Raw genomic sequence first — 17545 nt, 5'->3', positions numbered from 1 at the left:
GCGTGTGTGTGTGTTATGTATATGAGCTGTGCCGTTGCCCAGATGTCATTGGATGCCGGCTTCCTGTCCCTCCCCCGGTAGGCATGACCGAAGATCCGAAGGTCTGGATTGGAGCATGCCAGGCCCGACTCTCCAATCCCCGCGCACCCTTCCAGGCGACAGCTATTAAGACCGTGTGCTCCACAAAAGAGAGAGAGGTCTGAATCTGTGTCAGACATCTCTCAATATCCTCTCTGAAACATTCTATGTTAGTGTTGTTGATGGTGGCAAGTTGTCCTTAAGTGTGTTGAATTGTGTAAACTTTATACTTTATACTGAGGAACAATATTAACTGTGGTTAATTTGTTCCCAGGCTGTGTTTTACAACAGTCTATTTTTTGTTAGTCCCATTTATCTTTCACCCTAGAGGTGAGGGTTCTTTTGTTTGTTTGTTTGTTTGGTTTGTGTAACATGTAATACAACTTATACTTATAACTACTGAGAAAATATCCAACCCTAACAAATTAAATAGGAAGACATTAACAATAATATGTCAGTATCTAAATCTTTTGTCCATCCTCACCTCTAGGACGGGGGCTGCACGGTGCTCCTGTAGCCCAGAATCATGCACCTCAGCTGGGGAGGAGACGCTGGGCTGGAAGGATGGACTGTAGCCTGTGAGACACAACAGACATGTCAGAAACGTGTGTGTGTGTGTGTGTGTGTGTGTGTGTGTGTGTGTGTGTGTGTGTGTGTGTGTGTGTGCGCTCTTTGTACTGTTTTCATAAGGTTTTGACATGGTTCAAACATAAAAAAGAAACGCGTAGTCGTAGACACTTAGTCCCCGGCGTAAGCATGCTAATATAAAACCCAGTCTCACGGCATTTCGTGTTATAGTCACGACATTTAATCTATTGATTCGTGTTCACCAACACGAGTTTCCCCTTTTTTTCGTGTCACACAGAACGATTTTAAAAACAATGTATTCTATTGGTAGTATGTTTCGTGCCTGCACCACGTATTTTTGTCCGTTCGGGTCTTGAAAGACCGGAAGCTATGTGGTTCATATAAACATGTTCTTACTCAATATCAAGCCACGATTATTGTTTTTAATTTAAATTGTATAATGTCGGACTTTTTTTGCCGTTCGTGAGGAAAAGAAATGGGGCTCAAAGCCTCAGAATACTGAAATCTGTATTTTTTTTAATCTTTTATTCCTTCTAATTTGTTATTATTTTCTAAATAACATACTGTTATTTACTCAACAATAACACATAATTATCCTTGTTTTTATTTGTTTGTTTAATTCTATAATATCTGGCTTTTTTGCCGTCCGTCAGGAACTGAATTTCAAAATAAAGTCACCGGAAACAGACGTTGGCGATACACACCCACTGAACTGATTACCCAAGATCCTCAGCTCTGTGATTGGATGTTTTAGCCGCAATGCACGTTGGGATATGGTGTTTATGTGATATGAAATCCGAAAAACATTTAAAAACAAAGAAAATAATACTTCCATGTGTACTTGCTTTTCTCTTTGAAAGTCATCACATAACGGCATTGTAATACACGGTTCGGCTGCATTACATATTACACATCTGCCGTAGTTCTTTATTTATAGAGTCCTGATTAGAAGACTTCTGGACAAACTGCCACCGAAACTGAATATGTGACGTGGGTCATAAATATATCAGCAATTAAACAACATCTTCAATTTCTCTTCACACAATACGTCTCCTTGCAGTATCAATAGTAATTAGGCTGACTTTTATATTTGATCCAATTGGTAGATAGGTAGCGGTGCACAGCTGATAGACAGGGACTTGTAGTTTTTAAAGATATTACTGATTTTCTTTGAATTAAAGAATGTAAATACTGAGTTGAGAGAATAGTCAGGGGTGTTGGGTGATGGGAGACACATCTATGAATTCATAATTTCAATAGCTTACCATTAAATGATGGATATGCCTTTCTGTCTGTGATGTTTTACAAATCAGATATTAATGTGTAAAAGTAAAACATGTCAAATAGTATAGCAATATCCTGTAAAATTATGTGAAAACATGAATAAAACTACACATCTTCAGATGTTATACATACATAAGTGTCCTACACTAATAATAAAAAGTATAATTTGTTGTGTTAACACTTTAAAAAAACTTGACCGTTTTTTAACCCGCACCGCCTAGTGGTTAAAGCACGTTTTGTTGAATAATGTTATTATTTAAACAAATATTAAGAGTACATACAAAATAGGGGGAAAGTAGAAGGTCAATGATAGAAATATAGAATATTAAGAAGAGACTGTAAGTGATCTCTACAATAAAACAGTTTAGTGCCGGATGTACAAAGATATTAATAGGAGGATGTGCAAAACAGACAAACTAATTAACCTTTATTTAAACATTAAATAATACTTTAGGTTAAGGTCTTCTTTCAAATAAGAAAAAAGCTTTGGGGGTATCTATCTACAGATACATATTAAGCCTGACAAAGTACTTAACGTCTAATATATTGCTTTCCTGCAATGTTAACTATGTTGAAGCACTTATTTTAACTGATATTATACATATTAATTATACTCTTATAAGATGTATGTAGAGCAGGGATCACCAACTACATTTGTCCAAGGGCCAAAATGTATCCAATAGACACTATCGCGGGCCAGCGATTTTTATATAGCCCAGAATTTTGAAGTGGGGGAGGGGGGGGTGCTAGTGGAGCACGCTCAGGTATTGCGGACCGCATAAAGCTTAGCAGACTCTTCACGCTAACGAACGATCACTTCTAGGCAGGGTTGGGAGGGTTACTTTGTAAATGTAATCAGTTACTGAATACATGCTCTGAAAGTAATCAGAATACAGTTACGTGTCTTAAAAATGTATTCAGATTACTTTTAGAATACTTTTGGAATATTTTCTTTTTCCATAACAGATGGATATGTTTTGGTGAACAGGAGACACTTATTTTACTGTTTTAATGGCTTATCAAGAACTCAAACACAACATCTTGGTGTCATTCTGGACAGCTCTCTCTCATCTGCACCCACATCAAAAACATCACCCAGACTGCATTCTTTGTACTGTCTTAAAACCTTTCCTTGGAATATGTTATGAATTGTAAGGTATCCTTGGGTGCTTTGAAAGGCGCCCCTAAATAGAATGAATTATCATTATTATTTATTATCTGAAACGATGTAATAACTTTTAAAACTTGTTTCAGTCACTTGCCCCATGCATTCAGCAGCAGCAGGCCATTCACTTTGATTTGATCCCGTTATGAAATGTCATCATCTCGACAATAAAGAAATGCTACATAAACGTTATCTTGCACAATTTATCTAACCATCTCCGTTTCTAACTTTCAATATATTTTAAAAGAGATCTCTCTCTCTCATCTGCATGCGGGGGCGGGGCCTCACAGACACGCTGCATCTCTCTCTCGCTCACAGACATGCTGCAGCGCTGTGCAGTGTGCACACAGTTCTGCCGGTAATGAATATTACATTTTGTGAGGAAACTTTTCCACCAATAATTCCAATAAGTATTCCAAAATGTATTCACTTCAGGTTTACGAAAGTAACTATAATCAGATTACTCGTTTTTCAAATGAAACGCCAGCTGAATACAGTTAGCTTACTTAACTTTTGTATTCTGATTACGTAACGCCGTTACATGTATTCCGTTACAACCCAACCCTGCTTCTAGGCTACTGTCCCGCAGCTCCAGCCTCTCTGTTGGACTCTGTCGCAGCGGGGCTACTGCTGTGGTGCGGACCGCATTAACCAGACTCTTCACAACGAAGGATCAATTCTTGTTCATGGCAGGGAAGGTTTCGCAGTACGCAGTCTACTGACCCGCAGCTGCTGCCTCTCCGGTACTGCACCTTACTCACGAGACGTTGTAAAAAAAAAAAATGGGTGGGAGGCGAATGCAGTAACCAATCCGCCAACGCCATTGTCACCCCCGTCGTGCGGGCCGGATGAGAATGTCAGGCGGGCCGGATGTGGCCCGCGGGCCGCCAGTTGGTGATCACTGATGTAGAGAGTATAAGAAATGTGCAGGGCTGGACCCGTTCGAATCCAGTTTTGGATAGTCTGCTGTGGTTTCATTCCATTTCATCGAGCTGTTTAACGCTCGGCGTAACCTTGGCACACTGCCACTCCAACATCCAATCACAGAGCTTGAAGATTAATCACAGGGTTTGTCAAGCAAAGGGACTGTAGTCCCAAACGATAGCTGAGGATTATGGGTAGTGTAGTGTCTTCGGCCATCCTAAACTGCGAAAAAACTATTTGTTTCTCCGAATCGAAGGGGGAAAACACAATTGGTTTACACAATTTAAACCAATTAATGTTGTGTAATTAACAAGGATAAACTGATGTTTTTAGTTGATGAGTACTGCAGATTATGACGCAAACTTCGAGACCAGAAATACTGTTTTCACCCCAAGCTGTTGCCTGGCAACGCAATTCTGTTGATAGTTATTTCATATCGCATTAACACCATATCCCAACGTGCATTGCGGCTAAAACATCCAATCACCGAGCTTCAACCATAGCTGAGGATCTTGGGTAATCAGTTCAGTGGGTGTGTATCGCCTACATCTGAAACAGACGTAGGCGATACACACCCACTGAAATAAAGTCACCGGAAACCGGTGACTTTATTTTGAAATTCAGTTCCTGACGGACGGCAAAAAAAGCCTGATATTATAGAATCAAACAAATAAATAAAAACAAGGATAATTGTGTGTTATTGTTGAGTAAATAACAGTGTGTTATTTAGAAAAGAATAACAAATTAGCCCCATTTCTTTTCCTCACGGATGGCAAAAAATGTTCGACATTATACGATTTAAGATAAAAACAATAATCGTGGCTTGATATTGAGTAAGAAAATGTTTTTATGAACCACACAGCTTCCGGTCTTCCAAGACACGAAAAAAAAGGGGAAAATCATGTTGGTGAACACGAATCAATAGATTAAATGTTGTGACTATAACACGAAATGCCGTGAGACTGGGTTGTAATATAGCACTTAACAAAAAGCAAGCTGAGGCAGATGGGAATGTCATTCATTTTGCAGGTAATCAGTGGTGTAGTGGGGATTTTTTTTACTGGGTGGACGCTATTTTAATTAGGTCATCTCAAACAATGAAAACAATCATGCTTCAAAAAAGTGGGGGCTCCAAATAAGTGGGGGAACGGCGATTCCCCTTGTCCAACGACCACTACACTACTGCAGGTAATTGACCATAAACAAATATATTGGAAAGTTTGATCTGGTTATGAATGTTTATCAAAGTTTTTATAATTCATCCTGAGGGGAACATTATTGATTGTACCCACATTTCATGCCAAGACATAAACATAACATAAACCAATATTCAACCATCGCTAGAGCCATGCTGGACGCAAATCAAACATAATTTACCTATAATCCAGCATCTTCACAGCTATTTGTCCTCCACTAGGAGTCTTTATTTAGCCGGTAATAAATTAAAGTTTAAACCCAATATCTTCAGACTGTTCCAGGCTCTTACACTTACATAATATGTGTCCAGCAAAGAGCAGCAGAGTGATCAGTGTGTAACATGTTGGACTGCATCTGTGGTTTTGCCCTGAGCAAACATGTAATAACTTCAAGGAGACAGCAAACATCTTCATCTCAAATGATGCCTGTGAAGATGAAACCTCCCTATGGGTAAAAGCAGGTTTTTACTAAAGCTTGTGACCAAAGCTAATAAGGTTGTCTGAGGGTGTTAAGCATGCCCTTGAGCAAGGCATCAAACCAACACCCTGTAGATACTGTCCACTGCTCCAAATACAAGGATGGATTAAATGCAGGGACTACAGTTCACTGTGTGTGGTGCTGTGAACATGTATCCAACCAATAGAAAAGGATTTCAAGTGAACAGCCTATTTTGATTCGGTGCTGAAGAGAAGATCATTTCTACTAACCAATCAGAGCATCCAGATCTGGAGTTGTGTGGTTGGTATCCAACACATGGAGGTCTTGATCATCTGTTCCTCCTCCCCTCTCTTCTTCCTCTTCTCTGGCTCCTCCCCCTCCTCTCTCTATGTCCTCTCCCTTGTATCTCTCCCACTCCTTCTCTCCCCCTCTCCTCTCTCGGTCCTCTCCTCCTTCCTCTCCTCTGTCTCTGTCCTCCATGTCTGTCCCGAAGAAGCTGGAGGCCTCCAGGGAGGCATCAGCAGCTCCTGGCCCGCCAATGAGCTCCTTGTCTGGGTCGCTGGAGGCTGGACTCCCCCTGTAGCCTTCTGCATCCTGAGGAACCACCAGATGGACCATACGCTGGAAATGAAACAATATTTGTTGGGCACATAATCTACAGTATAATTCGTTATAATATTCTTGTTGTTTTACATTTTTTGTATCGTTTTCGAGATATGTGCTCCATTTTCACAACCTAATTCTTCCTACTGTGATTATGTTTGCATCACACAAATTCCTTGTGTGTGTACATTAACCTGGGAATAAACCTGATTATAATACCGATTCTGATATTTGATACAAAATAACTATTCTCAGAGATCATAGCAAAACTGATTCAGAACTCAAAAAGGTTTTAATAAACTGTCTGTACAATTAAAAAATAAATTCGCTAATAAATGACTAGATTTGTTCGGAAGCTAAACAAAACAATGACACAAAATTATTTATTGTTAATGTTTTTACATGATATCTGCTCCCTTCATAAACGCATTTATTCCTGTTTTTGTATGTTTTTCTGTATGTTGCTTCCATCATTATGTCATTTGCACTACATTATTGCACAATTTAACGTATTATTTTCTTTTATCAGAATCAGAATACCTTTATTTAGATTAGTCCCACAGAGGGAACATTTGCATCGTTACAGCAGGAAAGAGCCACAGACAGCTTAATGTTACATATGTTAAAAAAAGTACTAAGTTAAAGTCTTAAGTATAATGTATTTTGCATTGTTTCAGGAGCCTGGCGCTTAAGATTTTCTTTTGCAACAACTAAGCTGTAATAGTTGTGCACAGTGGCGACGCCAGGGTATGGCTGGGGTAGGAAACACCCATACCAAGAAATGGCTTAGCCCCACCATGACAAATGAGGTTAAAGTAAGCAAAATAAAGTCCGCCAACTCGCGCGGAGTAAATTGCACAGACAGCAGTTAGTAAGATTGATTTCAGTAGCCACTTGTCTGGAAATACCGAAGACCAGAAACGGTTTTGTCGTCTTCTCAATAGAACATCTTTGATAATGATCAGAATCACGATAACGGCGTGGTGTTGTTGCAGGAAGTCCCGACGGAGAATACTTATGCGGTAGTACATCTCTATATACATCGATACTGTGGAGGAAACTTCTGTGTAGCAATGCAGTGGGAGTCACCGATTCATGAAGGAGACACGGGACGAGCAGGAGTTCTGATGTCAAACACTGAGATTTAACACAAGCATCGGCCGGAGAAATTCACATCACAAGTCACACAGTCAAAGGTTCTGACAGCACGGGTGGTTTGCCATGTCAAATCTGATCAGCCTCGCATCTTGGTAGACCTTTTAACTAGTTTACAGAGAGTCAAATCCACATATTGGGGATGGGCGTAAACATCTGCAGACACAGGAGATGTCTCTCACATCTGTGGAGCTTAGAAAGCCAGCGTTCTCACAGTCGTAAAACCCCCCCTGTGCCCGGCAGGTCAGGCCATAAAACCTAGTATCAACATACGACTGCATTAACACATTCCCTACGGGAGATTAGAAGCAGGGATGGTCGTAAATGTCAACACACAAAATAGGTTAAATGTCTAGGAGTAAAGACAAAATTAATCCCTAACAGATACAACATTACTTATTATTATAGAAATCAACACGTAATTAAATAAGACCCCACGGTTTGATGATTGATAGGTGTGTGGGCTGTCTTTCATTTTGACACACAGAACAATGGGGGCTATCCACCCTTATCCACAATGTAAAGTAATTCGCACAGCCTCTTCCCTCTTCTCTCTGTGAGGAGCAGCAGGTTCAGCTTTCAGAACAAAGTAACAACAATTTGTTTGGCATTCATTTTTTTTTTTAAATATGTCATGTAGTAATACATCTATTTTTCTTCTCAAGAGAGTACCAGAATGTATATTTTATGTTAGTATTTCAAAAAATCTCCTGGGGGAGAATCCCCCCAGACCCCCCTGCAGGGGTTGGGTTTTCAGCATGTCAACTCTTTCACCTGTGGGGAGATTGCAGGATTGGCTCCAGGTCGCCCTTTTTATTTACTACAAGACAAATGTGCCTTTTTATTTCATACAGTTCAATTTGGATTGAGACAGGGAAATAATCTAAACCTCACGCGTGGCGTTTCACTGTCAAGGGGAGCGATATAGCGTGTATGTAATTACATTGCAAATACTGACTTGAGCCCTACCACTGTATGGGTTAGCCCTACCATAGATTACCCAACAAAAATACTTTGGAGCCATCACTGGTTGTGCATATAACAATAACACCTTTGAATGTTGAATTTTAATAAAGCATGGAGGTTTGCATGCATGTATGTTACCCCAGTATGTTTTAGGTGTGCCTTGTACAGTTTATTACACATCCTCATGAACTTATGCTCACCTCCATCTCGTCTACTACACCAACATTTTCCTCCAAAGCAGGGCGGGTCCTGACTGCTTCCTGACCTGCGGGGGGTGGAGGGTTTATCTGAGAGGAGTTATCAGACTCCATCTTGTCCTTGGAACGGGATGTTTCGTAGATCTCTGGCCGGCCCATGTCGTGAACCAAATGAGGCTGGATCCGCACTAACTCTGGCACTGAGTGGCGCTTCGTTCTGACTAATTCCTGGATGAAGTGTGCCTGGGCTGGGCCTTCAGCCTGGAACACCCGAGCCCCGGGGGCGCTGAGGGGGACGACCCTCTGAGACGAACCCACTCTGAAGGCATCACAGCAGGCCAGCAGTGCTATGGAGAAAAGAGACAAATACATTGAAGATGATGATGCGGTGAAGCATAATGTCTTATTACAATAAAACAGGGATGTCATTTTTGTTTCTTTGTATTTGATTGATCCCTCAGAGTAGACAACATTGTCAGCAGAAGTTTTATAGGGTAAAGAAAACAAAATCACTTACAAAATCAGTTCTAAAACATACAATATATTGAAATTATAAAAAATATAAAGCAAAAACCATCATATCAAAAATATATATTAATTTTAGCTGCAAACAGTTGGTACACAGGACAATAGGAAATATCAGAATTACTGAAAACTTTCAACCTTTTCAATCTTAATTTCTTGCTTAACATTAATGAATGGATACATAAAAAAGAGAAGGTACTATAAATCGAATACAAGCCAATATATTTGATTTCCTTTCAGTTGTTTGGTTAATAATGTGTATTACTCAAGCCATGTTAAGAAATCAATTACAGGGTCAAAACAAATCAAATGAATAGCAAAAAACAGTCAAGGTCAAATTGAGTGGATTGACAGATCTAATGAATGTCACTTGTTCCCTAAACAGATTTAATGTGTTGTGTTTTTGTTACCCAGCAGAGAGAACAGCCATAACACTATGAGCACTCTGTTGTCTGCATTATACATTAAGTGCCTTTATTTCCCCTCCGAAAGAAACTACATTGAGTGGTAACAAGCCATTCATTCTCTCATTATTCCTATACAGTGGTGCAGCGATGACACATGTTTTAAGAAGAAGTTAGTATCACAAAGTCTCCCTTGACAAAATCCAATGGATTTTTCCATTGTAAAATATTACAGGAAATAATAAGCTCTGTGGCAAACATACATTTATAAAATGTACACGTTATGTTCAGCCGGATAGTCTCCACATATTGAAGCATAAATGCAAATGATTTCATGTCGCCACCGCTATGCTAAAGGTGGCTAATGTTTGCTGTGATGACGTTTAATTGTCTATTCATTCCTACATTAATTTATAGTTTCAAGTTTCAAGTAATTATTTGCAAATTTGTTTAACCAAGGCTGAGAGATGCTGCAGTGTACATTGTTCTTTGTTTGTTTTCTCATAAAAAATAAAATCATTTTTAAGAGTCACACATATTTCCACGTATATTGTTCTATTCGTTTTTCCATTGATAACATATCACAGCTCCACATTCACCTATTCTCGTGTCCATCTCTCCATCACTTATTCCCAGTCTCTCTCATGTTTCCCATGGTGCTCTCTGTCTGGGACCACAGATGGCTGTCTGACCTCAGGATCTGACTGAGCAGATTATCATATCATCGCCAACATGTCTGCAACATGCTAAGCTGTCACTACAAAGCCCCTCAGACATTACACTTCCTTCCTGCTGGCCAAAAGATCCCCCATCCCCCCTCCCAAAAAGAAAAGGCTGACTGACCATAGCTGATAAGCGTGAAGATATTGTTCTCTGGGACAAGAGGTTGAGGAGATAGAAAGTCGGAGACAAGGACGATACAGATTGTTATGATTAGGATTTGTGGAGCCCCTGAAATGACTCATCTTTAGATAAAGAAGCTGTGCAGGATGAATATGAGGAGATAAAGGGGTCTTCAGTGTGGCGGCAGTGTGGACACATCTCTGTGTCCTGGATGTTAGTCATGGTCAATTCTCCTGGATTTTGCTTCAATGAAACCTTCAGTATTGGAATACATCAGCCTCCACTCTCCAGCATCCTCTTGTTTTCCAGTTTATTGCTCTAAGAATTCACAGTAGCTGAACTGACTGCTGTTAAACTGTCTTATCTGTCTTCCGAATGAGAGCAGAAGATATTCCTCAACATCCTCTTCATCCTGTGTAACTTCAGCTGCCACCCGCCATTCGTTAATTTGGACTTCCAAAGGCCAGTTTTAACAGGCCTTTCTCAGGCCACCGAATAATTAACTGCTCACAATACCCTACTGATGCTCAGTTCAAATGTAACTCCTGACGGCTAATGATGATGGCTTTAGGGATGGGCAACTCTACGTTTCCTGTCACCACAGCATATTTGCATAGTTCTTTGTTCTATACTAAAATAGAAAGTTTATTTTTCTTACAAAAGATAAAGGTAAGAGAGATAAGATGACTTAATAGTCTTAAGTCAACAAAAATCTTACATTAAAAAATATGAAGTTGTCTAAATATGATGAAAAGGACATTTGGCTCAGGGTTAAGACTAAAAAAGATAAATGAACACTACAGTAAACACAAATAATATAATTATAGGGTGGATTTTCATTCAAATTGGTCCAAATGTCCAGCTATTACAACATCAGTTCAATACAGGAAGATAACTTAACATCAGAAATAATTTGTAAGCGTTAAGGAATATAAAAGTTGTCTCCACTTTTCATCCCTTCATTTCCCTGTTTGTGAAACCTTCAGTCCCACAGGGACCAGTGGACAGGAAATAAACTTATGTTCCTGTAATGACTTACCCGAGACACACAGTGGGAAGTCATTATCACCAACTGGAACTTTTCTTGAACTGAATTACAGAGGTGATCGGAGAGCATGTTTTAATCAAGGTATCTTGATTACTTCAGGTAAGAGAGGACTCAAGAGAAATATGAAGTCACAGCTTGGGACGGGTGGCGCAGTGGTCTGTGCATCCGATCATCAGATCAAGGGGGAGTGCTGGGGAACTCTAGTTCGAAACCCGCTCCTGCCGCCACTGCGTCAGGCCGTTGTGTCCTTGGGCAAGACACTTCACCCGGATTTGCTCCTGTGGGTATTGTCCACAGTACATGTATGATATCAATGTGTACTTGTAAAAGCGCCTCGATGACCTCGAGGCGTGAAGATGGACGGTGTGGCGCAGTGCGCTGTGCACTGATCATCAGATCAAGGGGTGAAACCCGCCGCTGCTGCGTCTGTGTGTCCTTGGGCAAGACACTTCACCTGAACTTGCTCCTGTGGGTATTGTCCACAGTTTCTGACCATTGCATGTATGATATATGTGTAATGTGTGTATATGTAAAAGCGCTTTGAGTCATTGAAAAAGCGCTATAATAAATGTAAGGAATTATTATTATTAATTATAGCTCTTGTGGCCCTGTATCATCGAGGAGCAGATCTATTTTAAGGGAGGTGTCTTTTCACTGGAAGCCTCTGCTAGGTTAGACCTGGAGTCCAGTCAACACTGAAATATCTCAACATTTATTTGGTGGATTTCTACAAAATGTTGTCCAGACATTCATGGTCCCCAGAGGATAAATCCTACAGGCTTTTGTGATCCTCTGACTATTCCTATAGTGCCACAATCAGAGCATAATGTAAATGTGTCCGATACTGTGAGTTGTGACTAAATTCCCAGCGAAGTAGCGACTCTCATCGACCTCAATGAATGGTTAACAATATACCTGCTAATTATTAACATAGTAGAATTTTCATCAGCACACTAACATAGCCTCAAGAGTATTTAAAATTCAAAGAAATCTCAAAGATCAACTAAAACCGAAAACTAAAACAGATATAGGTTGTATTTTTTATTATCTGTTGCATATTATTTATTTATTTGATTTCTATATATTTTCTAAATGCTTATGTCTTGCCTCCCCTTCCTTCTTCGAAATGTAACTAGATGTTAGCTTAAACCCTTAACTAACATTGTGAAAATATTCCTGCATTTCACATAATTTATTACCTCTGTAAAAATGTTCTTAGTTTTAATATCACTATTCTTTAAAGATCACCTATTATGCTATATTTGAAAAATATATTTTAGGGCCATATCTATACAAAACATGTCTCTGAAGTGTTTAGCTCAAAATACCAAACAGATCACCCAGCCATGCCTCTATTTCAGCCCTGTTACTAAAGTGCTGATTCTGGGTCCATAGCTTGAAATGTTACCGAGCTGCTGCTGGCCACGCCCCTTTGGCGCTGCTGCTGGCCACGCCCCGTTGGAGCTGCTGCTGGCCACGCCCCTTTGGAGCGCCATGCAAGCAGTGAGCTCTGTGAAGAGAGAAGTTTCTACTCAGCAGATACTCAGCTAAACGCTGCCATGATGAAACACCATATTATGTACCAAACCACAACAAGGATTATTTCTGAAACAGTATGGAGCTCAAATGCTTTCACTCTCACGGGTTTACCACAAGGTGAGTTCCTTTTTATATCCGGCTTCTTAACACATATTCTCTCCAGTACAGGTTAGCTCTGTGTGTTAGCGATGCTTGCTAATGTAAACACAGACCATATTACTTCCAAAACACATTGTGCATTGTTTGTGATACAGCAACGTTTCTGATAGGGTCGTGGGCGTAAAGCCAGCCCACATTTTAGTAATGTCGTCATGACCGCAGCAAACCTGGATCAGCTCCGTTGTACCCCTGTTTTTAGAGATGTGGGTAAGGAGGAAAAAAAGAGAGGGTTGTATTTTCTGACACTTTGTGAGTCTCCTTGCACACCGGGGACATATATTTATATGTAAAGCGCATTTTGTATAATAGCTGACCGTTAAGGTAAAAACAAGAAGAACATCTGTTCACCAACAGCTGATTATCTGAACACTGATATCTCCTTGCAAACATATTGTAGACTTGTATTTCACCTTCAGAATGTGCTTACTAGTATAAAAACCAGTGGCCTATAAAATGTCCCGCATACAGCACTGATCGCTGTGGATGACTGATCCAAGGAAAAGAGATGGAGGAAGGGAATTAAAGATGGAGGGATGAACAGCAGAAGTGAAGAAGTGCTGCGGTGGTTTAAATTCCTCCCTTTTCCCAAAGCCTCAAAGTCAGCACTGTGCTGATATAACTGCACGTTAGTAAAGTCTGCGTGTGCATTTCGGACAACCCAAGGACCAAAAAGCGAAAGGAGATGACCCAAAATCTAGTCGTGTTTAGCAGAGTCCAGAGCTGCTGTCTGTGTGATTATTTTGGAAGCGGCAGATAACACCATAAATAAATGTATCGACTCATTGATGTTTGAATATTTGGCTGAAGAGCGAGGACTTGTAGTGTATAATAAAGCCTGGAGAGAGGGTTTCAAATGTTTGTGCTGATGTAGCTTTCACCTTCCCAATGCGGAGTAAGTATACCCAAGAGGTGTATTAGCTACACAAATCAATATTTACAATGGATAAAAGGTCATAGATAAATGTACCACTTGCCTGTTAAGCTTTACGGAGCATTTTGGTTTTACAGCCAATAACATTTTTTGGTTTTAGCCTCATTAGCTTGCTGTTTTTAGCTATAACGCTATGATAAATACCACTAAACCCAACCTTCTAAGCACCAGTAGACAGTCTGACAAAGTTAGCAGCTGGTGAACCAGTGTTCTGTCGTTATTTGGGAAACTTTGACCGGAAAAATCAGTGGAATCAGTGTCTCTCATAACAGAAATGCTGTTGTGAACGTATTGGAGCATTAAGCAGCTAAAGAGCCAGAAAGTTCCCTCAGGAGTTGGTGGAGACCAAAACAGAGCTTTAGCAAATCAAGCTATCTTAATACAAGCATACATAACTCCGCCCCTCTACTTGTAAATTATACTATACATTTTTGGCCTCTCTGTTAAACAGACCAGACCAAGGCAGGAACCCATGACATGACATTATGAACCTGTAACACAGAAAACCTAGCATGATAACTTGTCCAACACCTACTCTAAAGTAAACAATAAACATGGTTGCCTAGGCTGCACATGGATGGGCAGCAAGAATACCAAGCATTGTGTTTAGACACCAATTATCGGAAATTGGGAAGCACAATTGGTCACCTGCTTTACTGTAAGCATAGTGTATCATTTTAGGAACAAAAATAAACAGGAAAATATGCATTTAAACAGAAAAAAGCCGGAGGCAAAAAGAAATATGAGAACCCTACAAATCTCAAAATAGGCTTCCTATGGAGCTCATGCCTCTTTCTATTTGAAAACCCTGGCTAATTATCAACATATAACATTGAAAGATAAACCAAATATGAATGTATCATATACGTCTTGTCTGTATTGCACGCTTATGCCTATGATGTGGAACACAAGCACATCTCTCTCATGCTGAACAGACTTGTTTCAGTACTCCAATGTCACCTTGCAATGTTTCGTCTACAAAGGCTACTTTGCAGCGTAATAACTTCAAATCCTTCCACAGTCCATCCAGCAGGAGCTGAGTTATCAGCTTCACACAGATACACTCCAGAGGATATGAGCAGCTGCTGGAGGGAGATACTCTCCAAAGTCCATCAAACAAAACTGAAATGACTGAAGTCGAGAGGAAAACCCCTTGCTTCATTATGGCTGGGAAGTTAAAGCATGGAGAAAAAGAAACCGGACATCTGGACATCAACAACCAGAAAACACACAATGGTGTTAAATGATTTGTTAAAAGCATAAATGTTGTGTATTATAGAAAAGTGTTAAAGTGGCCCTATTATACTATTTGTGCTTTTCCCTTCCCTGTAGTGTTATATAGCTTTGTGTGCATGTAAAAGGTCTGCAAAGGCTACAATCCCTGTGTTCCCTCCTACATCCCCGCCTGTCTGAAACGCCTCCATTAAACTCCTTTGTTCACTTCAGTAACATAATGACATCACTATGTAACACTCTTCTATTGGCTAGCACTCCAACACATTGTAAGTGATAGGGTAAGGGGCGAGACATCTATAAGCAGTTGAGCAATCAAATCAGGGCTGGCCAGCTAACCAATCAGAGCAGACTGGGCTCTGGTTTCAGACAGAGGGTGAAAGGAGGTGCTGCAGCACAGGCAGTATGAGAATAACAAAGAGCTTTTTGAACATCAAAGCATGGAGACATGACCCAGAGGAACAACATACAAATATGAACCTGAAAATTAGCAAAATATGTCCTCTTTGAGTGATCTTAAGTTTGTTTATGAGAAAAGATGATTATCAGTGTTGTGATGCTTCTGAAAATGTTTTTAATTAATTTCATTTCAAACCTTTATTTATACAGATAAAATCCCATTGAGATCATTGATCTCTTTTCCAAGGGAGACCTGCTCAAGTAGTTCCACATGAAACATAAAAGCATAAACAGAACAACAAAAGGACATCATCCAGCATCATTTACATAATTATCCACATAAGCAGGTACCAATAGCTTCTGATTGACTAGCATCCAACCGAGCTTTAAAAACATTTAGTGTTCTTAATATTGAACGCATCTGAATGCTGTAAAAAAAGAGTGTATTAATAATGTCCTCATGACATCAAATTAAGTCATTATATCAAGAATGTTTACAATAATGAAGTCATGACAATTTTCCACATTTTGGCACAATACCATATTCAACAGCCGAGCTCTTCCGCTTTTAATTCAGATACAGTGAACATATTTTTCCACAGTAATTTGTAATAGACTGAAGGTATTTATTTTTGGGAAATGTATATTTCTTGTACGCATTTTTAATTTGACAGTTTTTAAAAAATAAAATACTGTACCTATACTTTCTTTCTACTACTGTGTTAATGTATTCACTATTCACCAAAGCAAATGTGTTGTTTTGAAAACCAACCATTTTGGTCCTGATTCTACTGATCTTGATTTAAAAAAATAAATATAAAGTGTGTTATTTAATAAATGTTCCAAACTTCCAACACCCCTTCATTCACTTCACATGCACACACTCAACACACACGAGCAGAACACGCTTGGAATGCAAGTGTGAGTGAGTCTTAACAGCAGCTCGCAACAGAAAGAAAACCATTTCTGAAAAACAGAGGAAATAAAATGTTGGAACCATGGCCGTTTAAGGCTTCCGTAGCATGCAGCATCAGGGTGACCGTGGGGGTCTGTGGACACACAGCTGACCACAGATGTTATCAGGGTGAGAGTCTCCATAGACACTGCAGAAACCTTCAGTTCACATGGACAATCAAATGTGACGCTACATTTTCCTTCCTGCTGTGGCTCCAGCTTTATAGTTTGGACTTCAGTACATTATGTTAGAGGAGGGGGTGTTGCCCATAAAGCCCCCTCAGATCAGCTTATTGTAGACCGGACCCTCCCCCAAATCCCCCTTCACCCCAACCGAGAGACAGCAAGGGTGAAGAGGTTCAGCATCCTCTTCCTCACCCTTTTACCTCCTCTGTTTCCTCAACAAATCTCCATTTGCAGCAGGAAGATTTATGCACAATGTTTTATCACGATAAAAAAAGTTTCTAAATAGCAGAATTATTTATACTTATTTATGTTTGCACCCTTAACATTTACTATTACTTACGTTTCAATATACTGTAGGCACTATTATTATTATTATTGTTTTATTAAAATGTATTTTTTCTTTTATTTACACTAAATACATTTAATAATGTTTATACCTTTACACACAATTATTATAATTGTTCTATATTATTTTTACATTAATGATTTATTTAAAGAAATTATTATTATTTTATAAGCATTTTTTGTTTTGTTATTCAATAATACACAAACGTGTGCTATATTTATTTTCCTCAAAACACTATTTTAAGTCCCAGTAACTGTTAGATATTAATATGACTATTATTTGATCCTTATTTGGTTGGTTTCTTCGTACATGTATCATGTAAAGATCTGTATGTCACCATGATTTCTTTGTGAGTATATTTATATTTTTATTTTGCCTGTTTC

At 39.4% G+C, this 17545-nt stretch overlaps 1 protein-coding gene across 2 annotated transcripts in view; it reads right to left on the bottom strand.

Annotated features, from left to right (window-relative positions):
• podxl2 (podocalyxin-like 2) overlaps positions 1-17545 on the bottom strand; it is a 37765-nt gene that overhangs the window by 18798 nt on the left and 1422 nt on the right. For both annotated transcript variants that reach the window (XM_034082543.2, XM_071203213.1), the window contains exons 2-4: positions 8599-8942; positions 5944-6295; positions 563-654 (exon numbers count right to left, since the gene is read on the bottom strand). In XM_034082543.2, coding sequence (XP_033938434.2) covers positions 563-654; positions 5944-6295; positions 8599-8942 — 788 coding nt within the window. The remainder of the gene's footprint in view (positions 1-562; positions 655-5943; positions 6296-8598; positions 8943-17545) is intronic.

The sequence above is a fragment of the Pseudochaenichthys georgianus genome, chromosome 5 (genome assembly GCF_902827115.2).
Source record: "Pseudochaenichthys georgianus chromosome 5, fPseGeo1.2, whole genome shotgun sequence".
Classification (NCBI taxonomy): Eukaryota; Metazoa; Chordata; class Actinopteri; order Perciformes; family Channichthyidae; genus Pseudochaenichthys; species Pseudochaenichthys georgianus.
The sequence above is the reverse complement of the archived record's forward strand: the minus strand, read 5'-3'. Positions and strand labels throughout refer to the sequence as shown.